Source organism: Pristis pectinata, chromosome 34, assembly GCF_009764475.1.
Source record: "Pristis pectinata isolate sPriPec2 chromosome 34, sPriPec2.1.pri, whole genome shotgun sequence".
NCBI lineage: Eukaryota > Metazoa > Chordata > Chondrichthyes > Rhinopristiformes > Pristidae > Pristis > Pristis pectinata.
Genome location: NC_067438.1, coordinates 15689219 through 15712110, shown reverse-complemented (window position 1 = coordinate 15712110; position 22892 = coordinate 15689219). Strand labels below are relative to the sequence as shown.

Below are 22892 nucleotides of genomic sequence, written 5' to 3'. Positions count from 1 at the left end.
TGTCAGAATGGTGATGGGGGCAACCAGAGTGTCATAGATGTAAGTGGGAAGGGACAGGACCAGGGGAGAAAGATATAGGGAGGATAGAGATGAATGCAAGGGAGAGGGAGAGAGGGAAGGAGGTGGGGGAGAGAGGGAGAGTGATGGGGAGGGAGGGGGAGAGGTGGGGGAGGAAGGGGAGAGATAGGGAGGGAGGGGGAGAGGTGGGGGAGGAAGGGAGGGAGGTGGGGGAGAGATGGGGAGGGATGGAGACAGGTGGGGAGGAAGGGAAGAGGTGGGGAGGGAGGAGGAGAGATGGGGAGGGAGGCAGAGAGGTGGGAAGGGAGGGGGAGAACGGGAGAGAGGTGGGGGAGGGAGGGAGAGAGTTGGGGAAGGAAGGGAGAGGTGGGGAGGGAGGGGGAGAGATGGGGGGCGGGAGATAGGTGGGGAGGAAGGGAGAGAGGTGGGGAATGAGGGGGAGAGATGGGGATGGCATGAGAGAGGTGGGTGAGGGAGGGAGGGAGAGATGGGGGAAGGAGGGAGAGAGAGATAGACGGAGGGAGGGAGAGAGATGGGGGCGGGAGATAGGTGGGGAGGAAGGGAGAGAGGTGGGGAATGAGGGGGAGAGATGGGGATGGCATGAGAGAGGTGGGTGAGGGAGGGAGGGAGAGATGGGGGAAGGAGGGAGAGAGAGATAGACGGAGGGAGGGAGAGAGATGGGGAATAGAGAAAGAAATAACGAGCTGACTGAAACGGTGGTTCTCTCTGGACTGTCCTGTTTGTGGATTTTGGGCGGAAGTAGAAGCGAGATGTGCGGGGCTGGCTCACTCCAAGGGTGGAATCTGTGGAGGGAAGATCTCCTGAGGAATTGAGGTCTGGGACTATGTCGGATACCACAGCCCGATGAAGACCACGGTGGAGTCATGGTCCAGAGGGAGGTGTGAGGAGGTGTCTGAGATCTGGCCTCTGTGAGACCAGTTCACCGGACCACCGAGGCACTACCCTGGTCCCCAGGTTTGGTGATGATGTCAGGGTTGGTTGTTAGTGAGCAAAGCGCCAAAACAGAGTGGACAGTGAGGGAGAGAAAAAACCAACTTTCAAGATCCAAGTCTGTTCACCAGCTTAATGTTGTCATTGGTACAACGCTGAGCTTCAGACCACATCCTCGCCACCCCTGTAACAGTGACCTCCTCCTCCCATCCATGCACCTCCTCATCCATGCCTGTGTTACCTCCAAAGGTCACCAGTCCACCAGCCTACCTACAACTCTGAAATCCCTCCGTGAACCGCTCCACCCCTCCACATCTCCGACCAAACCCCCATCATCCGCCTGGCTATCTGCTTGGGTTTGTTCAATTTGCCCGTGTTAAGCACCTTGGGATATTTTCTTCCAACCCCCTCAGGTAAGTGTGTGGACGCCGGGTTATCGAATGGGATGGTCTTTGGGCACCAAGTGGACTCAACATATTGTCACCACCGTGGGAGTTGTGCAATAGCACTTTGTTGAGGCCGCAGGGGAGAGAGGTCAGAAGAAGAAAATAGTGACCTTGGGATCTTCTACACCCACCTGAGGTAGATGAACACATCCAAATAACATTTTCCACTCGGCGAGACTCAGGTAGACAGGGCGGTAAAGCAGACATTTGGCACGCCTGCTTTCATCAGTCAGGGCTTTCAGTACAGGAGTTGGCACGTCATGTTACACCTGTACAGGACATTGGTGAGAGCAGCTAACCGGAACAACGTACATGCAGTTCCTCTTGCCCAGCTATGGGAAGGGGGCCATTAAGCTGGAAAAGGTGCAGAAGAGATTCATGAAGATGTTAGAGAGACAAAGGACCGCAGATGCTGGAATCCGGATGAAAAACACGACGATGCTGGAGGGACTCAGCAGGCCAGGCAGCATCCGTGGAGAAAAGCAGGCGGTCAACGTTTCGGGTCGGGACCCTTCTTCAGGACTGGAGATAGGAAAAAGGGGAAGCCCGATATATATCAGAGCAGTGATAGGTGGACAGAAGAGGGGAGGCGGGGTGGGCACAAGGTGGTGATGGGTAGATTCGGGTAAGAGATAGTGATGGGCAGGGGCGGGAGAGGAGGGGAGGGCAGATCCACGGGGGGATGGGTCAAAGGTAAGGAGAGAGGGGGAAACAGAGAGAGAAAAAAGAGAGAGAGGCTTGGAAAGGGAAGGAGAAGGTTGGGGGGGGTGTTGGGGGGGTTGTGGGGTTTACTTAAAGTGGGAGAATTCAATGTTCTTGCCATTCGGCTGCAAGGTTCCAAGATGGAAAATGAGGAGCTGTTCCTCCAGTTTGCGCTTGGGATTCTCCCGGCAGTGGAGGAGGCCGAGGACTGACATATCTGTGATAGTGCGGGAGGGGGAGTTGAAGTGACTGGTTGAAGTGAAGGTGTTACCAGGACTGGAGGGTTTAAGAGGCTGGAGAAGCTGGAACTTTCCTCCCTGGAGGGTAGGAGGCTGAGGGGTGACCTTATAGAGGTAAATAAAATCATGAGGGGAGTAGACAGGGTGAATAGTCACAATGTTTTTAACAGGGTAGGGGAATCTTAAACTAGAGGGCATGGGTTTAAGGTGAGAGGGGAGAGATTTAAAGGGGACCTGAGGGGCAGGTTTTCACACAGAGGGTGGTGGGTGTGTGGAACGAGCTGCCAGAGGAAGTGGTAGAGGTGTGTACAATTACAAAGTTAAAGGACATTTAGACAGGTATATGGATAGGAGAGGGATACAGGCCAAGGCCACAAGGAACTGCAGAGAGTTGTGAATGCAGCCCAGTCCAACATGGACACAGCCTAGTCCAGCACGAAAACCAGCCTCCCCTCCACAGACTCCATTTACACTTCCTGCTGTCTCGGGAAAGCAGCCAATGTAATCAAAGACCCCTGCCACCCTGGACGTTCTCTCTTCTCCCCCCTTCCATCGGTCAGAAGGTACAAAAGCTTGAGCACACGTACCATCAGGCCCAAGGACAGCTTCCGTCCCACTGCTATCAGACTCTTGGACGGACCTCTCATACACTGAAACTTGATCTCCCAATCTACCTCGTCGTGGCCCTTAGACTTTATTCGTCTACCTGCACTGCACTCTCTCAGTAACTGCAACACTATACTCTATATTCTGTTTTCCTTTGTATCTCAGTGATGGAATGATCTATCTGGATGGCAGGCAAACAGGTTTTCCCCTGTATCTCAGCACATGTGACAATAATAAACCAGTTTTCAATTATCAAATGGGACTAGCTCAGGTGGGCACCTTGGTCGGTATGGAGAAGTTGGGCCGAAGGGCCTGTTTCCATGCTGGATGACTCTAATCATCGGGTACGTGGTTCTGGGGAAGACATTCCAGATCGAAGGATGAAGGAGGAACCTTAAGCAGAGGGTCACCCTGACAACCTCAATGGACCATTCAATCACACGGCCACACCCCTGAGTTAAGGGGCAAATGCAATCGTTGAATCAATTAACTGGGGACTGGCCGAGGAGATACAGCGGTGGCTCCCGGCTCAGGGCTCCCTGTCCCGGGATGGAGCTGGCCGGCGTGGAGCTCAGCTTCCGAGAGGAGCTGCAATGCCCCATCTGCCTGGAGGTGTTTGCGGACCCCGTCATCCTGGGCTGCGGCCACAACTTCTGCCGCCCGTGTGTCCGCGGGTACTGGCAGCACCGGGCTCCGGCGCCCTGCTGCCCCGAGTGCCGGGAGCCGGTGGCCGCCGGCTCTCTGCGACCCAACCGGGCGGTGGCTCGGCTGAGCGAGGCGGCCCGGGCGCTGGCCGACCGGCACTGCGAGCAGCACGGCCTCCGCCTCCAGCTCTTCTGCCACACCGACCTCCGCCTCATCTGCCTCCGCTGCCGGGACGGGCCGGGCCACCGGGAGCACCAGGCGAGCCCGGCCGGTGAAGCCGTCCAGTTCTACAAGGTGAGGGGAGGGGGTGGGGTGAGGGGAGGGGGTGGGGTGAGGGGAGGGGAGGGGGATAGGGGGTGAGGATAGGGGAGGGGGTGAGGTGAGGGGCGATAGGGGAGGGGGTGAGGTGAGGGTAGGGGGATAGGGGGTGAGGATAGGGGAGGGGGTGTGGTTCAGGAGGAGGTGAGGGGGGTGTGGTTAGGGGGAGGTGTGGTTAGGGAGGGGGTGAGGTGTGGGGGGTGTGGTTAGGGAGGGGAGGGGGTGGGGGATAGGGGGTGAGGTGAGGGTAGGGGAGGGGGTGTGGTTAGGGAGGGGGGGGTGAGGTGTGGGGGTGAGGTGAGGGAGGGGGGTGAGGTGAGGGGGGTGAGGTGAGGGGGGTATCTGGTTAGGAAGTGGGTGAGGTGGTGGCATGTGGTTAGGGAGGAGGTGAGCGGGTGTGTGTTTATGGAGAGGTGAGCGGGGGGTGTGTTTAGGGAGGGGGTGAGGTGAGTGGGGTGTGGTTAGTGAGGGGAAGGGGAGGGAGTGTATGTGGTTGGGGAGGGGGGTGTAGTTAGTGGGGAGGTGGGTTGTGGTTAGGGTGGGGAGGGGGGATGGGGCTGTGTGGTTAGGGAGGGGGATGGCAGTGTGGTTAGTGAGGGGATGGTGGATGGGGGTGTGTGGTTTGGGAGGGGAGGGGATGGGGGTTTGAGGGGGGTGGGATGAAGGTTATTGGGAGGGGGCAGGGGTTGGGGATGGGGCGGGGATTGGGGAGGGGGCAGGGGTTGGGGGACTGGGGGAGGGGTCGAGGGGGCGGGGACTGGGGAGGGGGCAGTGGTTGGGGGGAATGGGGGTGGGGTGTGAGGGGGATGTGGGATGGGTGATATTAGGGAGTGAGTTGGGTGAGGGAGGGTAGGGAGGGATGAGGTACAGAGGTGTAGGGGGAGGGCCTGCTGGGTGTGGGGCTGGAGGGAGGGGGAGGGTGGGAGGGAACAGTTCACTCACTTGGACACAGGACCCCTGGCAGGTCCATAGCTAACCCCACTGGACCTGTTGGGCTGACTTCTGTCCGACTGCAGATACAGCACAGAAACAGGCCTTCTGGCCCATTGAGTCTGTGCTGACCATCAACTACCCCTCTGCACTGAACCCACTTCGTTCTCCCCACTTTCCCCTCAACTCACCCAGATCCTACCCCTCACCCGCACACTAGGGGCAATTTACAGTGGGCAATTAACTGTCTATTACTGTCGGGGTGTGGGAGAGAACCTGAGCACCCGGGGGAAACCCCCACGCGCATGCGAACTCCACACAGACAGCGCCGGAGGTTGGGGTCGAACCCGGGTCTCTGGAGCTGAGAGGCAGCCGCTCTACCTGCTACACTCCTGACGGGAGGGGACGATTCAGGTTTTTGTGTCTCTGCTGTGCATAAAATGGCAACCCTCTCTGATCTTCCCTCCCCCCAATGCCCTTCCAGCACACACCCAGGCAGGGAACTTTTCAATGAGGGTTTCTGCCTCTTGCCCTTTGGGGCAGTGGGGTTCTGACCCCATCACCTCTGGGTGGGGGAAACACATTCCATACTTTCCCTCTATTTCCACGAATTGCTTTAAACCAGCCCCACTGATATTTGCCCCTTCTGTCGAGGGAAATTTCCTGTCTGTTGGTCTCGATTGTTTACCATCTCAATCAGGCCTGACCTCTCCTGTAGAAAACAGCCTCCGTTTCCCCCAGCGTTCAGACGTGGATCGAGGCATTGGTCAGTGCGGTTCATGTAAATAAGGTGGAGAAACACGACGACGCTGGAGGAACTCAGCAGGCCAGGCAGCATCCGTGGAGAAAAGCAGGCGGTCAACGTTTCGGGTCAGGACCCTTCTTCAGGACTGAAGATAGGAAAAGGGGAAGCCCGATTATATAGGAGGGAAAAGTGGTGATAGGTAGACAAAAGAGGGGAGGTGGGGTGGGCAGAGGGTGGTGATAGGTAGATGCAGGTAAGAGATAGTGATGGGCAGGTGCGGGGGAGGAGGGGAGAGCAGATCCACCGGGGGGTGGGTCAAAGGGAAGAAAAGGGGAATAAAAAGGGGGGGGGGTTGAAAGAAAGAGGCTGCAAAAGATAGGAAGCACGGTGGGGATTACTGGAAGTGGCAGAATTCAGTGTTCGTACCGATCTTCAATAAGAAGCATGTTTGTCCCGAGATGGAGACCTCTAACCCCAACCAATGTTATGAAACTAACTGATCCCCACAGCCATCTGTCACGACCCTTCCCTCCCTCCCTGTTTCACCCCAGCCTCTTCTGGTGCACGCCCCCCCCCCCCCAATGTTTTCCCCTCGCCTATTCCTCCTGCACCCACCCCTCCCCTCCAGGCACCCTCATGAGGACTCCCCTCACCGGCACGTCTGCCTCCTGCACTCACTCACACACTCTCTCTCACGAGGGCTCCTCCCTCCCCCCAGGACAAGCTGCAGCTGGAGATGGCGTCAGTCCGGGATCGCTCGTCTGCTTTCAGCCGCCTCCTGTGTAATGAGCACAACAAGGTCTCTGCATTGAAGGTAAGGTTTGTGATCGACAGCCCAGTGTGGGTTCCCTGAAGTCCAATCCCACCAATTGTCACTGGAGTATCCTGGGCTGGTGAATGAGCAGGGCTGTCTGGGCCATTGGTTTGTACAAACCGCCATGCCTGGAGCGATGAGTGTTGAAGTTTGGGTGTTTGACCCTGACCGCTGGCTCCAGAGGTCTTTTGTGTTGTGGCTCGTCTGACGTCACCGAGATTCAAGGGGTGTAGACTGGCGAAGAGGACCATAGCGTGAAGCCAGCTGGTGTATAGTGCTGACTGCCGGCGTTGGTGCGACAACATAGTTCTGTCCTCTTGGTGGTCCCAGAGTCTTGAAGATTTGTCTCCACTCTGGGATCGCCAGGGCCAGTGTGGGTGGGACTGCAGACTCCCCCCACCGATGGGGTGGGAGGTACCTGAGGGGGTGGGCATTTAGTTGGTGAGAAGGTCCCCTCCTGTTGCATGACCCATGTGGTTCTCAGACCCACCCCCCAACACTCAGAAACCACAATGTGGTTCGTACACAGTGGTTGCTGCAGTGTACCATTTGATGGTGACTTGATTCAACAGTGCAAGGTAGGCCTGTGGTGAGTCCTTACTGACTTGTTATGGGGTTTTAATGAGGATAAGGCACTGAGTGGTCACAGGCCAGAGATTCCCAAGAGTCGACAGGGGATGTTGCTCTACTTCAATGTGTCTTTGAGCACATCCTTGAACCATTTGCTCTGCCTTTTTTCTGATACAATCATTCAAGAGATGTGGGATTCACGTGCTGAGCTGGCATTTAGTTGCCCGCCCCTAGTTGCCCCTGAGAAGGAGGGGGTGAGCTGCCCTCTTGAACCGCTGCAGTCCCTGAGGTGTGGGTGTCCCCACAGTGCTGGTAGGGAGGGAGTTCCAGGATCATGACCCACTGACGGTGAAGGAACGGTGATATATTTCCAAGTCGGGACAGGGGCGTGGCTCAGAGGCAACTCCTGGCGGGGGGTGGGGGGGGGGGGTGTTCCCCAGGCTTCTGCTGCCCAGCTGGTAGAGGTGGTGGGTCTGGGAGGTGCTGCCTGAGGAGTCTCGGTGAGCTGCTGCAGTGCCTCCTGTAGACGGTACAGACTGCTGCCACTGTGTGTGGGTGGTGGATGGACGGGCTGGTCAAACCAACTGCCGTGTCCCGTATGGTGTCGAGCTTCTTGTGTGTTGAAGCTGCCCTCACCCAGGCAAGTGGAGCGTGTTCCATCAAACCCCTGGCTCGAGCCTCGTAGATGGGGGAAATGGGCTTTGGGGAGTTAGGAGGTGAGATGCTCACCACAGGATTCCCAGCCTCTCACCTGCTCTTGTAGCCCCACTGCGTATACAGCTGCTCCAGGGTAGTGTCCGGTCAATGGTAAACCCCCAGGATATTGACAGTAGGGGATTCAGTGATGGTAATGTCAGGGGGTGATCGCCGGAGTTTGTTTGCCTGCCTGTAATCTCCCCACATGTCAATCCTCAGAGTGGAGTGTGGGTCTGCTGCAGGCACCAGCTAATGGACCAGGAAGACATTGGTGCTGGTGGGAAGGGCAAGTGTGGGGCAGATGAACTCGAAATAAGGGAAGTGTTGCTCTTCAGTAAGAAGAATGAGAAGGAATATTTATTCCACGGTCAAGTTCCAAGGCACCAACATGCACTGGGTACTGAAACCTTCGGTAAAGCAAGTTGAAGAGGGTTAAAGGTTCAGATGCTGGAAATCTGAAATAAAAACAGCAAATGCTGTGTCTCTGGTTAGACAGGATCCATGGAGGGGGGTGTGAGTGTGAGAGAGACCTGGCTTGCTTACCTTGAGTTATAGCTTGGACCTTGGCCAAGAGTGTAGGAGTTGATCCTGGTGCAGTACTCTGGGAAGGATGTCAAGGCCATGGAGATGCTCAAAATGAAGGGTTTAGTTGGACTAGGCAGTGTGCATGCTTTCAGTGGCAGGAGTATCAGTAATGTAAAGCAGTTAACAAATGGTAGATTCTGTTAGTTTGGGGCACATGGTAAATGTAGTTCCTTTTGAACAAAAGGAGGTAAAATGCTGGAAATTACAGGCCAGTTAGCTTAATGCCTGACACACAATTTTAGATATTAAAGATAATTAAAGGGAAAATTGGATGTCAGCACAATCGATATTAGCTGCTGCTTCTCAGCTCCAGTGACCTGGATTCAATCCCGACCTCTGGAGCTGTCCGTGTGTGTGGAGTTCGCATGTCTCCTTATGACTGCATGGGTTTCTTCTGCGAGCTCTGGTTTCCTCCCACATATCCCAAAGGTATAGGTTAGTCAGTTGCTGTACATTGTCCCTCATGTAGGTGTCTGGTGGGAGAAGTTGAGGAAAGAAGGGGGTGAGTTGCTGAGAGCTGGCATAGACTGGATGTGCCAAAATAACTCTTCCCTTTTAAAGAAATGAATGAGTTACTTGAATGGGAAATGATTCTTCAAGATGAATTAACGTGTGCTGCGGATACAGGGGAACTGGTGGATGTATAACACTTCCAGAAGGTGCTTCAAAGGCTATTACAGAAAATGAACACTCACGAGGAAGGTAATCTAGTGATGTGATGAGAAATTAGTTGGGGAGCAGGAAACGGTATTCCAGTTGGCAAGATGTAACAAGTGGTGTGCCTTGGGGAGCAGGACCTCAACATTTTACAGTTCAAGTTGACTTGATGTTTCTAAACTTGAGTTCTCATAGAACAGTACAGCACAATACAGGCCCTTCAGCCCACAATGTTGTGCCGACCTTTAAACCTCATCTAAGACTGTCTATCCCCTTCCTCTCACACATCCCTCTATTTTAAATTCCTCTATATGCTTATCTAGCAATCTCTTGAATTTGACCAATGTACCTGCCTCCACCATCGCCCCAGGCAGCGCATTCCATGCCCTAATCACTCTTTGGGTGAAAAACTCTCTGATATCTCCCTTGAACTTCCCACCCATTACTTTAAAGCCATGCCCTCTTGTATTGAGCATTGGTGCCCTGGGAAAGATGTGCTGGCCGTCCATGCTATCTATTCCTCTTAATATTTTGTATACCTCTATCGTATCTCCTCTCATCCTCCTCTCCAAAGAGTAAAGCCCTAGCTCCCTTAGTCTCTCCTCATAATCCATACTCTCCAAACCAGGCAGCATCTTGGTAAATCTCCTCTGTACCCTTTCAACACCACCACATCCTTCCTATAATGAATTATGGGTCGCATAGTTGAATTTCATTGTTGTGGGCATACATGGGCTCTCAATGTCATGAAAATTAGCTTTTTGCAGCACAGTACATCACAAACATGACAACAGAAGTGAACAAATTAAATTAACACACAAATTATACATAAACTTGCACATGTACAGAAAATAAACGTAAGGGCACTGGTGCAAGATTGAGAGAGAACAAGAAATATAGTCCAAGGTAGATATGGGGTTTTCCAGGTGGGTTCAAGAACCTACTGGCGGTGGGGAAGAAGCTGTTGTTGAACCGTGAGGTGTGGAATGTAAAATATTGCAGGAATGGGCCCTTCAGCCCACAATGTCCTGGGTAGGACAATAAGCTGTGAAGAGGACATGAGGAAGCAACAAAAGGCTGTAATTGTAAATCATACAGCACAGAAATGGGCCCTTTGACCCAACTGGTCCATGCTGACCAAGATTCCCATCTAAGCCAGTCCCATTTGCCTGTGTTTGGCCCATATCCCTCTAAACCTTTCCTATCTATGTACCTGTCTCTTTTAAGTGCTGTGAATGTACCTGTATCTATACTTTAAAATGCTTTGGGTTGTCTTCAGGTTGTGAAAGTCGCTATATAAATGCAAGTTTTTTTTTGCTTTCTTCTATTGTAGAGGAGCTCTGAGCAGCTGTTGCTTCACATCAGGGAGCAGTTTGCACAGATGCACGGCTTCCTGCAGGAAAGAGAGGAGAGCTTGTCTCGTGAGCTGGCTGAGCACGAGGACCACACTCTGCAGCAGATCCAGGAGAACCTGCAGAAGGTCCAGGAAGGGCTGGATTCGCTGGACGGTCGGCTGGAGGAGCTGAGGACCCATCAGGCTCAGGAGAACGACATTGAGTTCCTGAAGGTAGAGCAAAGTGGGGGTGACACTGGTCTATGCTCTGCAGAATGGACTCTGGTACCTTGCCCTTGATTGGTGGGACTGGGTAGTGCAGTTGATGCTGTGGATGGTGACTGTTAATACCAAAAGTCCATCACCAAAGGATGACAGAAACAGGGCCACAGCACTGGATCAGGGATGGGGGAAACATTTGGATGTGACTGACTACATCTCCCTCCAGATGAAGGGTCTCGACCCAAAACATCGACTGTCCATTTCCCTCCATGGATGCTGCCCGACCCGCCGAGTTCCTCCAGTTCTGTGTGTTGTTCCAGGTTCCAGCATCTGCAGCCTCTTGTATCTCCATCTCCCTCCAGTCAGGAGACCACCCAACCGCCCCAGAAAGCTTCAGCACCAGAGGAGCTGCTACTTTAATGTGCACGAACTGTGTCGACTTTCGATTTTTGGGCCACGATTTCCAAACGTGCGGATTTGTAAAACATTGTGGAGTAAATGGTGAGGGGAGAATAGGCCAGGGGAGGTCAGCTATAAATGGGGGTGGACGTGCCTGCTGAGGTGGGTATGGTCCAAAGGTCCACCCCACCCAACCTACAGACTGCCACACGCCACAGGCTGGTGCTGCTGTTCCCTCCACTGCTTGTACACTGGAGGCAGAGAGGTGGGGAGGAGGGGAGTGAGGGTGTGATTGATAGGCCTGGATGAAGCCCACAGTGAAGCTGAGGAACATCCTGAGCCCAGCTTACCTTGGGGCCCAGTCCCAGAGAGGACCCTCTGTCCCTCCTGAGCTCTGCTGGGCCTGAGGGAGCAGGGCAGTGAGGAGGCAGGGGCTCCTTTGAGGAAGGTTCAGGAGCCTCTGCAGCCAGTGAGGAAGGAGGGAGCACTCCTTGGAGGTGCAGGAGAGCCTCCTGGTGTGTGAGTGTCTGATGGGAGGGGAGCTGACTCCTGGTGTGGGTCACCAGGCCTCCCACCTTCACCACAGCCAGAGCCTCGGGCCCTGAATGGGGACGTGGAGGGGGGTGTGGGCTTCTATCCCGCAGGACTGAGGGAAAATTCCCCGGGTGAAACAGTGGCGTAACGGGTAGAGCCGCTGCCTCTCGGCCCCGGAGGCCCAGGTTCGATTCTGACCTCGGGTGCTGTCTGTGTGGAGTTTGCACGTTCTCCCTGTGATCGTGGGGGTTTCCCCCGGGTGCTCTGGTTTTCCCCACACATCCCAAGGATGTGGGTCAGTGGATTAATTGGCTGCTGTAAATGTGTGGGTGAGGGGTAGAATCTGGAGGGGTGGGGGGAGATGGTGATGGGAAGGAAATGGGATTAGTGTAAATGGGTGGTTGGTCAGTACTGACTCAATGGGCCAAAGGGCCTGTTCCTGTGCTGTATCTCTGAGTGAAGGCACCTCTGGGACAGTTGGCATCCTCCCAGTGCTGGATTCTCCTCTTCTGGGTCGGGGCTGCTTGTACCAACACTGCAGGGAGTTGTAAATGATGCTGGGGAGAGGTGTCTCTCCCTCGGGACCTTGCTCTGGCTGAATTTCTGGAGCTGGGAAGAGTGGGATCATCCGGTCTGACTCCTGGGGTGGGGTGGGGGGGGGTTTCTGGTATACTGCCTCCTACAGGGCTGGAGGACCCCACCCTTCCCATCCTGGACATGGGGTAGGCAGTCTGGAGTGGCCTCCTTGCTGCACAGTGTGTGGGTGGGTATGTTGGCCACCAGCAGGGGTAGTCAGAAGAAGGGTCCTCACTGTGGGCTCTGGAGGATGAGGGTCCATCACTGAGATGGTGGACATCCTTGTGCTCCCGACAGTTCTCCTGTCATTCCCACCAGGAAACCCCAAGACTTCCTCGGCAAACTCCAGTGGTGGCACTGACCGTGGGGTCTGTCCACACCACCCCCCAAAATAAGCATGCAGGAAGGCCTCAACTGAGCGAGGTGGGCTCGTTGCTCACTGAGCTGTTGAGGTGGTGGAGGATGCTGAGCAATTCTCCTTCCCCACAGAAAATCTGGACAAAGCATCAGAGCCATTCTCCGCCTACCTTGTCCTAGGCAGATTCAGCACTGGTTGGATACAGATCACCTTCCCATCACCCAGCAGCCACTCTCTCCTGCCTCTGACCCTTCCCCTACCCCCCGCCCCCCATTTGGCTCCATCTGTCCATCTCTCTCCTCACCTGGTTCCATCCATCCACCAACAGTCCCTACCTTGCCCCTTCCCCTCTCTATATCAGCTCCCTCCCCTCTACACTCTTGGTCCTGACGAAGGATCTCGACCCAAAACGTGGACTGTCCGTTCCCCTCCCACAGACGCTGCCCGACCCTCTGAGTTCCTCCAGCAGTTTGTGTGTTGCTTCAGATTCCAGTGTCTGCAGTCTCGTGTCTCCTGGATACAGAGCTCACTCTGCTGCCCTCCCAGGTCGAGGGGGAATTCCTTGGTTTCTTGGATCCAGTTACTTGATTTGCTGCACTCCGATGTCGATGCAGCTGGCAACATTTTTTGGACATGGAACATAGAATAGTCCAGCACAGGAACAGTCCCTTCAGCCCACAATGTCTGTGCCGACCATGATGACAATCTAAACTAATCCCATCTGCCTGCACGTGATCCATATTCCTTATTCCCTGCCTGTTCATGTCTGTCTAAAGCTCTTAAACATTACTCAGGTATCTGCCCCCACCACCTCCCCAAGCAGTGCACCTACTGCTCTGTATAATTAAAACCTTGCCTCGCATGTCCCCTTTAAACTTCCCCCCTCACCTTGTCTGCCCTTTTTTATGGTTAAATAAACAGTGTAAAGAAGTGTAGAATTTAAGGGGTTAAGTTCAACATGGATCCACTGCCCTGATGAATGAGGGGTGTACAGAGGTACAGAATGAGGGAGGGGTCCTGCTCCCATTGGTTCGGAGTGTGGAACCGGGGGGCTAGTCCTGGGATGGAGACTGGGACGGAGATGGTGACGAATAATAAAAAAAACACACTGCAGATAATCTCTCATTAATCCCATTTCAATCTCCCCACATTCCCGTCAACTCCCCCCAGATCCTACCCCTCACCCACACACTGGGGGGGGGGGGCAGTTACAATGAGCAATAAGCCTACCAACCTGGGATGTGGGAGGAAACTGGAGCACCCGGGGGAAACCCACGCGGTCACGGGGAGAACGTGCAAACTCCACAGAGACGGCGTCGGGATCGAACCCGGGTCTCTGGAGCTGTCACTGTTCCATGTCCTCCAACCTGAGGCAGGACAACGTTCCAGCATTTGCTCTCCCAAAGGCTGGTTGAGGTGTGATCCCTGACCTTGGGCAGATTCTGCAGGTGGGGGTGGAACATGGGGGGCCCTGTGGGGAACGAGCTGCAGGCAGGGTCCTGTCCCCGGTGAGGCCCCTGACTGGGGGCTATGATCACTGTAACCAAATGTACATTTTGAGGCTTTTAATGGCCAACATCCTCAGCCAGTGCCTTCACACATCATGGCTCTCTGGAGGCCTTGAGTCTTTTGTTTAGATGAAACAATGGGAGCACTAGGAGTGGCTGCTGTTGGTAGGTGAGGGGGGGGGGGGGAGGGTGGATTGGCTGGGGACTTGAAGCCACACTCCTCCCTTGGTTGTACTGAAAGGATGGCAGATCCATGTGGGATATTTGTCTGGTTCTCTGGTGGAGAAGTCTCCAACCAGCTCAGCTGAAAACTGCTGAAACCATTCCAAAGTACAAGGGTTTTGTACAAAGTATTTCTACTCGTGGCTTGAAAAAGTACTACATGGCTCTTCGTCCAGGCAGCTGTAGCTGATGTGGGCCAGGGAACTGGGGCAGAGATTTACTTGTCTTAAACTGAGTGAAGGATGAAAGCCACCATGAAGAATCTGGCAGTCCTACCCTGTGACCCTGTAAACATCTGCTCTCCCAGTGGTCTTCCTGGAGACCAAGCTTGCAAAGGATCCAAGTCTCTTTCCCTCCTACGCCAGTAGAAGGGGGTGGAGAATGTCACCTCTTCCTTCTTGCTCCACTCTCCAACACTACAGCTCCACACTGGCCTCCAGTTCTATTTGTTTAAAAGAAAAGTTATTTAACTCATTAGAATATTTTCCTGGTTCCCACAGCAATACTTGTCCAGGGCACAGTCCAGCCCCTGAAGCACCCACCAGTCCCAGAAGGCCTCCAGAGAGCCAGTGGACACTGTGCCCCCCTCTCCAGGGGCACCTGAGCACAGACATGTCCTCAGACAGAAGCCCTGATGCCTACTGCCTGGACCTGTGAATGGCCAGACCGTGGAAAAGGCTGATGAGGAGATCCCTCTATTGACTTGCCCCCTCTCCACACTGGAGAGCGGGGCTGAGGAGCAGCCAGGACTTGAGGTGCAGCCCCCTTGAAACACTCAGACAGGGACTGCAACCTCTCAGTCTGGCTGCAGAAACCCTCTCCACCCCAGGTCCCTGACTTGGGGTGGGGTGGGAGGACTCCTGAGCAGTGAGACCTCCACTGGGGGTGCCTCTTGCTGTCAGGTGGCAGAACAGACTGCCACAGTGTCCAGATGCGAGGGTATGGAAATGGTGTGAGCAGGGGCAGCCTGTACAAGAAACTCCTCTGTGCGGCATGGAATCACACTGGTGGGGCATTTCCGAGACAGACTCGTGTGGGACTGGCTTCCAAGGAGGGTTTTGGGGGGGGGCCTGGATCTAAGGAGCAATTCTGGGCGTGGGGCTCAGCTCAGTTGGGATCTCCCCACACTCTCTCCCTCTCCACTCCCATTCTGACTTCAACCACGAATGTGTGGTTTGCTCCTCCAGTGTCTGTAAGTGTGGAAGGGGCTTTCTTTCACTGGTCAGTGGTTTGCCTGTTGTAATTCCAGGCCTGAACTGCCTATCCCTTGAATGGATCAATGGTCTGCATTTGGATGGTGGTCAGTGTGTCCATCTGACCAGTCAGGAATGAGCGCATGTGATCCCATTATCACGGTGACTATTCATCCCATTGCGCCCGTGCTAGCTCTTTGAACTAGTCATCCAACTGGATCCTTCTGTAGTGGTTTTGGTCCACAGTAGACACTGAAGTTTGCTCCCACTGCCTTCTCAGCAGAACGGTCACCTTGGACACCTGATTTTAAACTGTTCCTCAGACTGTAAATCTCCCTCTGGTTCTGGATAGCCCCACCCCTGTTCCTTACAGCTGCGGGTAGATTCTGCTCATTTATCCCATTAGATGATGTTCTGCCTCACTCAGTTTCAGCTTGTTTTGTGCATGTTCAGTTTGTCCTTGCAAGTGCCGAGAAGTCAGATTCGGTCTGATGTCTCCTGTCTCGTCCCTGCAGATGGTGAGCAGCCTCAGGTAGGTAGACACTCTGTGCTCGCTTGCTGACCCAGCCTCTGGGTTCCTATTCAAGCTGCCACGTACCACGTTCACAGGCCTGATGACATCCAGATGCCCAGTGAAGTGTCTGCCGAGCTGCCCCTGGGGGTGTTCAAGGGACCCCTGCAGTATAAGGTGTGGAGAGAGATGAAGGACTTCATCGGCCCAGGTAGGGGGGTACCTCTTTGTTCTGTGTGTGTGTGTATGTCTCTGTCTGTCTTATGATCCTATGCAACTAGGGTTGTTTTCTCTGGAGCAGCAGCGGGAAGATCTGAAGTTTGTAAAACTGAGAGGCACAGAGTACACAACTGGTATCTTTCCCCAGGGTCAAAATGTCTAATACTAGAGGGCATGCATTTAAGGTGTGAAGGGGTAAGTTCAAAGGACATATGCAGGGCAATGTTTTTTTCATATACAGTGGTGGGTGCCTGGAATGTGCTGCCAGGAGTGGTGGTTGAGACAGATACGATAGAGGGGTTTAAGAGGCTCTTGGGCACATGAATGTGCAGAGAACACGGATATGAACCATGTGCAGGCAGAAGGGATTAGTGTGATTAGACATTAGTTTGGTACAACATTGTGGGCTGAAGGGCCTGTTCCTGTGCTGTACTGGTCCATGTTCTATCTGCCCCTATCCTTGAACTGGGGGCAACTAATCACTTGCTGGGACCACAGGCCAGATCAAACAAAGATGGTAGGTTTCTAACCCTGACAGGCATTAATGAACATGTTTTTTTTAAATCAGGGTTTTGTGGTTTCTGTTACCAAAACATTAATTTGTACCTGGACCAGACCATCCTGGCTCTTTACATTAGGATCTGTTGTACAAATTTTGCATTAGTGCTCAGGACCTTAAGCAGTATAATTGTTCACTGTTCCCTTGCTCCTCAAGGTGAAGTTTTCCACCCCTGTTGCTCCTTGACACCCTTCCTTCCACTATGAGCTAGTTGATTAATCTAGTTGCTCTTTGGACAACTGTAACCTTATTCTTGAGCCAGTGACTGAGAGAGCAGGTGGTGCAGGGAGTCTGTTCCCCTTCGAGTATGGGAATCGGATCCAAAGCCAAGCTCCTGGTCCGCTGTCCCATCACATGTCCTCGGGCAGGGCCAGCGTGGAGTACAGTAAGTGTATGTGTTGTCAGTAACAGCCCTGAGCCCAGCCTAGAAATGTCCCTCTGCACAGTGACAGAATGCTTTACCCCACACCAGAGGACATTGGGACTGATTAAAGTAAATTCACCAGACTTATAGGAGCTAAAAATTTTAGTTGCCTCCACCTCTGAGCCTCTGTCACTGTTCCCACTCCTCCCTCCATCTGCCTATCACCCCTCCCCACCTGGATCCACCTACCACATCCCAGCTCTTGGTCTGCCGCTCCCCCTCGCCACTTTATACTGACTATATGTCTTTCAGTCCTGATGAAGCATCTCTGCTCGAAACATCGATTATTCACTTCCCTCTATAGATACTGCCCGACCCACTGAGTTCCAGCATTTTGTGTGTGTTCTCCATGCTGTCGCTCCCTCGGTAAAGCAGCCAACGTAATCAAAGACCCGCTCCCACCCTGGACATTCTCTCCTCTCTTCTCTCCTCTCCCATCGGGCAGAAAATAAAAATCCTGAGCACGTACCACCAGGGTCAAGGACCGCTTCTGTCCTGCTGTTATCAGACTCTTGAACAGACATCTTGTACAATGAAAGTGGACTCTTGATCTCCAAATCTACCTCGTGCGTTTTAATGTCTACCTGCACTGCACTTTCTCTAACTGTTACACTATCCTGTATTCTGCTTTTCCTCGATGTACTTGTGTCTGGACAGCACAGAAACAAAAGCTTTTCACTCTATCTTGATACATGTGACAATAATAAACCAAAACCAATGTCTGATGAGAAAAAAAACATTCAGCATCACATTAATGGGTTTGACAGACTGCGAAGTACAGATCTGTGACAAAAGTAACTCCAGTTCAGGGGGAAACCATTGACCCAGCAGGGCTAGTGTTTGAACTTCAACCCCTCTGTCAACACATTCTCCTTCACCCTTCAGTGTTTGTGCATTGCCGTGGGTGGTGCCACCCACTCCTGGAGATGGAGACCTGCCACCCTGCCCATTCCCTTTTCTCTGGGAGAAGACACAGGAGCTCGAGTCCAGATGACCAGACTTAAAAACAGCTTCTTCCTCACTGCTGTCAGACTCCTGAAGCAATCACCTCTGTCACACCCCCTACCCGGTGGTGCTGCCACGTTCTCAGATGCTTTACTCTCCCTCTCTGTTATTCCGTTATTGTCACTTTAGCATCTCTTTCTGCACCACCTCAGATCGCGCTGCAATCCTTGCCCTGCTCTGTTTTACACTTGTGTTATTACCGTGTGTGCAGTTTACCCTCAGCTTTACAAGAGCGAGGAATTTCATTGCACCCTGGTGTATATGATGACGATCTAATCTGTCTGAATCCTCAGGTGCTCTGCATTAAGATTCCTTGAACTCCCAACTGCTTGAAGACAACCAGATTTTTTTTCACTGAGGGTTTCACCAATGGTCCCACTGAGGAGCAAGTGGATCAAAGTCCTGTTGAAATGGACCCTGTTCAAGTAGATTCCCCTCCCTGAAGGTCACTGAAAAGTTGAGTTTATCCTTTTCAGCTGGCTGTGCCATTAACTTGCATTTATGTAGCACCTTGCACAGCCTGAGGCTGTTGAAATCTGTAGTTTGGCATTCAGTCAAACGTCTTCATGTGATATTGTGTGTTTTGTCTCCGATTGGGACATTACTGGTGGAACTGGGCCAACACAATTGCACTGGGATGAGGGGAGGGGTTGGGTGGTGGGTGGGAGGGTATTCACAAACATCCTGACTGAACAAGTCAATGTTGGCAATCTGGCACGGAACTCCTGACAGTTCCCAACAAGAACAGGCCTTTGTCTCATTCTGATCTAGAATTTATAGCCTGGGGGTGAAGGAAAGATTCATTAGTAATAATGCAGAGCAAAAAAAAACTTTACAGAAAGGGAGTGATCCTAATTAAACATCTCTCCTGAACAGTCTGTGCAGGTTTAGTGGGTCACCTGGTGGCTTTGTGAATGTTTATTGGTTGAGTTTCAAAGCCTGATCACTTGGTCACTGGGTCTGGAGGGGGTGCTGTTTAATTTATCTGTGTATCGCCAGTCCCTGCCTCCCTCACCCTGGACCTGAATTCGGCACACCACAAACTCCTGGTCTCGGAGGACCTGACCCACGTGCGCCTCACTGACACCAGACAGCAGCCGCCCTCCGCCGACCGGTTCGACCCCTGCGTCAACGTCCTGGCCGCTCAGGGCTTCAGCTCCGGGAAGCACTACTGGGAGGTCGAGGTGGGCGCCAAGACGGCCTGGGACCTGGGAGTGGCCCGGGAGTCCGTCCAGAGGAAAGGCCGCCTGACCCTGTCACCCCTGGACGGCTACTGGACGGTGTGGCTGAGGAACGGAGAGGAGTACAAGGCGCTGGACTGGGCCGCGGTCCCTCTGCACCCCAGCGTCAAGCCCAGGAGGGTGGGCATCTACCTAGACTATGAGGAAGGCCAAGTGTCCTTCTACAATGCCGACGACATGTCCCACCTCTACACCTTCAAGGACACCTTCACCGAGAGGCTGTTCCCCTACTTCAGTCCGTACCTGAACTGTGCAGGGAATGCGGGCGGCCTCACTCTGTGCAGAATGAAGCTGTAGAGTGCACTCACCCCTGTCCTCTCCCTGCCTGCTTACTGACCCACCACTTCCCAGCATCTCCACTGCAGGCTGGCACCAACTCAATGGGCCAAATGGCCTCCTGTATGTAAAGTACTACACACTGTCAATTTCCATTAAATGCACCTTGACTTGAACACAACGCACTACATTGGTTGGAGGTTACTATTACTTCAAACACAGCACTAAAAATTCCTTTAAGTCCATTAACTGCAGATTCTGGAAATCTCAGGATGGGGGGGGTGGTAAGTAAAATGTCAGAAGCACCCAGTGGGGCAGTCGGTATCTGCGGGAAGAGAAACCGTTAATGTTTCAGGACAATGCAGATGCTGGAATCTGGAGCAAGGGATAAACAGGAGGGACTCGGTGGGTCGAGCAGCGTCTGTGGAGGGAAAGGGATGGTCACGGTTTCGGGTCGCGCCCTTGTTCAGGCAGTTCCCCCTCCCTGGTGTAGATGAAGGGTCCCGACCTGACATGTCGACTGTCCGTCCCCACTCCACCCTCCCACAGATGCTGCTCGACCCACTGAGTTCCTTCAGCATCTGCAGTCTCCTGTGTCTCCACAGGTAGAGTTGGATTTACTTTTTCATCTGGCTGTGAGCAGCACCTTGCACTGAGCACCCTGCACAGCCTCGGACTTAATGAAATCACTTTGCCCTTCTAAAGTTCAACAGCTGACTGAGAGACCAGAGACTCTGCAGATACTGGAACCTAAAACAACGCAAAGTGCTGGAGGAACTCAGCAGGTCAGGCAGCATCCGTGGAGGGAAACAAACAGTCGATGGTTCAGGTTGAAACCCTTCGGGGAAAGTTGAGCAGCTGTTTCACTGAGGTACCCAGTAGCCAACACAGCAGGTATAACACCCCTGTTGGACTTGTTACAGTGAGGCAGCGGGTGGAGCCACTGCCTCCGCTCCAAGACCCAGGATTGATCACGACGTTGTGTGCTGTCTGTGTGGAGTTTGCACGTTCTTCCTGTGATTGTGTGGATTTCCACAGGTGCTTCGGTTTCCTCCAAAATCCCAAAGATGCGCAGGTTGGTGGGTTAATTGGCTGCTGTAAATTGCCCCCCAGTGTGTGGGTGAGGGGTAGATTCTGAGGGGAGTTGACGGGAATGTGGGGAGAATGAAATGGGATTGGTGGAAATGGCTGGTGGATGGTTGGCATAGACTCGGTGGGCCGAAGGGCCTGTTTCTGTGCTGTATGACTGATGTGGCTATTTAACCATTGATGCAGCATGCTCTTTCAGTCCTATGCCATGTTCAGTTGCTGCTTGCCCCTCCCTCTATCTCTCTTCCAGCCCCTGGTGTTTGGTGCTGGAATGGTACAACCCTCAGTGTCATCCTGAGAAGTTGCAGTTTGGGAGGACTAATCATGATGAATGGTGGGGTGCCCCAGGGAGTATCAAGGAGCAGAGGGACCTTGGACTTGAGGGATCCCAAAAGGTGACCGCTCAGGTGGTGAAGATGATGTACAGGATACTTGCCTTTATTATCCAGGGCAGGGAGGTTATGGGAAAATGTTATAAAACACAGGTTAGGCCTCAACTGGGGTACAGTGTAGAGTGACACATGAAATTCTGAAGACACTGGAATCTGGGGCAATCCACACACACTGCTGGAGGGACTCAGCAGGTCGGGCAGCATCCGAAACGTCGCCTGTTTATTTCCCTCCGTAGATGCTGCCCGACCTGCTGAGTCCCTCCAGCACTTTGTGTATTGCTGTGTACGGATCTGGTCACCACGTTATGGAAGGATGTGACTGCACTGGAGAGAGTGCGGAGGGGATTCACCAGGCAGTTACCCGGGATGGAGTGCATGTTATGAGGAGAGGCTGGGTTTGGAGTGGGGTGGGAACACAATGAGGGGCATTGATACACTGGAGAGTGAGAAACTTACCCCACAAGAGCTCCAAAACCAGAGGCCATTGGTTTAAGGTGAGGGGTAAGAGGTTTAGAGGGGATCGGTGCAGAAATATTTTCCCCTTGAGGGGGGTTGGAACCTGGAATGCACTGCTTGAGGGGGTGGTGGAGGCAGAGACCCTCTCAGCATGTGAGAAATATCTGTATGAGGTCTTGAATCACCAAGGCAGTGAGTGCTACTAAATGGGATTAGTATTGATGGGTACCTGATGGTCAGTGTAGAGGTAGTGGGCTGAAGGGCCTGTTTCTGTGCTGTAGGACTCTGACTCGCCCACACACTCACTAACCTGCGCTGTTTAGTGGGAGAATGTGTCCCCTGTGCTACGGTAGCAGGTGGGGCATTGAGGATGGGAGTTATTGTCCTAGGATTGTCACTCCAGTGATTTTTGGGCTCTGGCTGTGGACGGGCCTTTCCTGGAGCTGGCCTGGCGACGGTGAGGGAAAGCTGGTGCGTGTTACATGGGGGATAACTTGCAGGTTCTGCACGTTGCTGCCCTCCCCCTGGTGGGGGGTGGGTGAGGAGAATCCCCTTGGGGAGCACTGCAGCACCTTAACACACTTGCATATTTCTGAGTTTTCTCCTTGTCTTCAAAGGTCCTTGGGGTGGCGGTGGACAGGGTGGGATTGGGGGGGGGGGGGGTGTGGGAGGTGGGGCAGAGAGCTGGGGGGACGTTGCAAGGTCCAGGGTGGGAGGAGAGTGAAGAACAAGGAGTAATGCTCGCTGTGGGAACTCTCTGGATAGGCTGGGGGTGGGTGAGTGATGGATTGGGTGAGATCTCAGTGGGGTGGGGGGAAGAGGCACTGTGGGTAGGTGATAGGAGCCGGTGGGGGGTGAGGGTCTGCAAAGGAGGTCGTTGGGCCCAACATGTCTCTGCTGGTTCTGGGTTACATCAATCCTGTTCCGCACTCAGTTCCCCGTAACCTATTCTCTCTCAAAAGTCCCCCCCTAAACGTCCCACCCGCACCGCACCGCACCAAGGGCTAGTTTACGGTGACCATTTAACCTACATCTGTGGGTTTGAGGAAAGTGGAGCCCCCGGAAGAGACCCACGTGGTCACGGGGAGAAGGGGCAAACTCTGAGCACGCGTGCACAGTAGCTGAGGTCAGGATTGAACCTGGATCACTGGAGCTGTGAGGCAGAGGATCTTCCACGTTGCTCCCTGCAGGGGGGATGGGTTGGCAATGCTAAACAAGTAACCTACTGTCCCGACTAGTGTTGAAGTTTGGGTTACTGGTAGACAAACTCTGCCCCCTTGGTCTCAACCTGGTTTGGAGTGTCAGGCTTGTGAAGCCAGTGCTGAGGGGGTTGTCCACTGACCAGGTTTTAGTGGTTGGCTGGGGGAGGGGAGGGGAGTGGGGTGGGGTAGAAAGTGTGTAGTGAGGAAGGAGCTGATGTCCATTCGCTTGTCCTTCTGGGGAACATGAAGGA

General features: G+C 53.5%; 1 protein-coding gene across 1 annotated transcript in view; it reads left to right on the top strand.

Annotated features, from left to right (window-relative positions):
* The first annotated feature begins 3511 nt into the window (after positions 1-3511).
* LOC127585977 (uncharacterized) overlaps positions 3512-22892 on the top strand; it is a 55775-nt gene continuing 36394 nt past the window's right edge. Inside the window, exons 1-6 of the mRNA XM_052043735.1 lie at positions 3512-3901; positions 6319-6414; positions 10256-10489; positions 15783-15799; positions 15877-15989; positions 18985-19519. Coding sequence (XP_051899695.1) covers positions 3512-3901; positions 6319-6414; positions 10256-10489; positions 15783-15799; positions 15877-15989; positions 18985-19519 — 1385 coding nt within the window. The remainder of the gene's footprint in view (positions 3902-6318; positions 6415-10255; positions 10490-15782; positions 15800-15876; positions 15990-18984; positions 19520-22892) is intronic.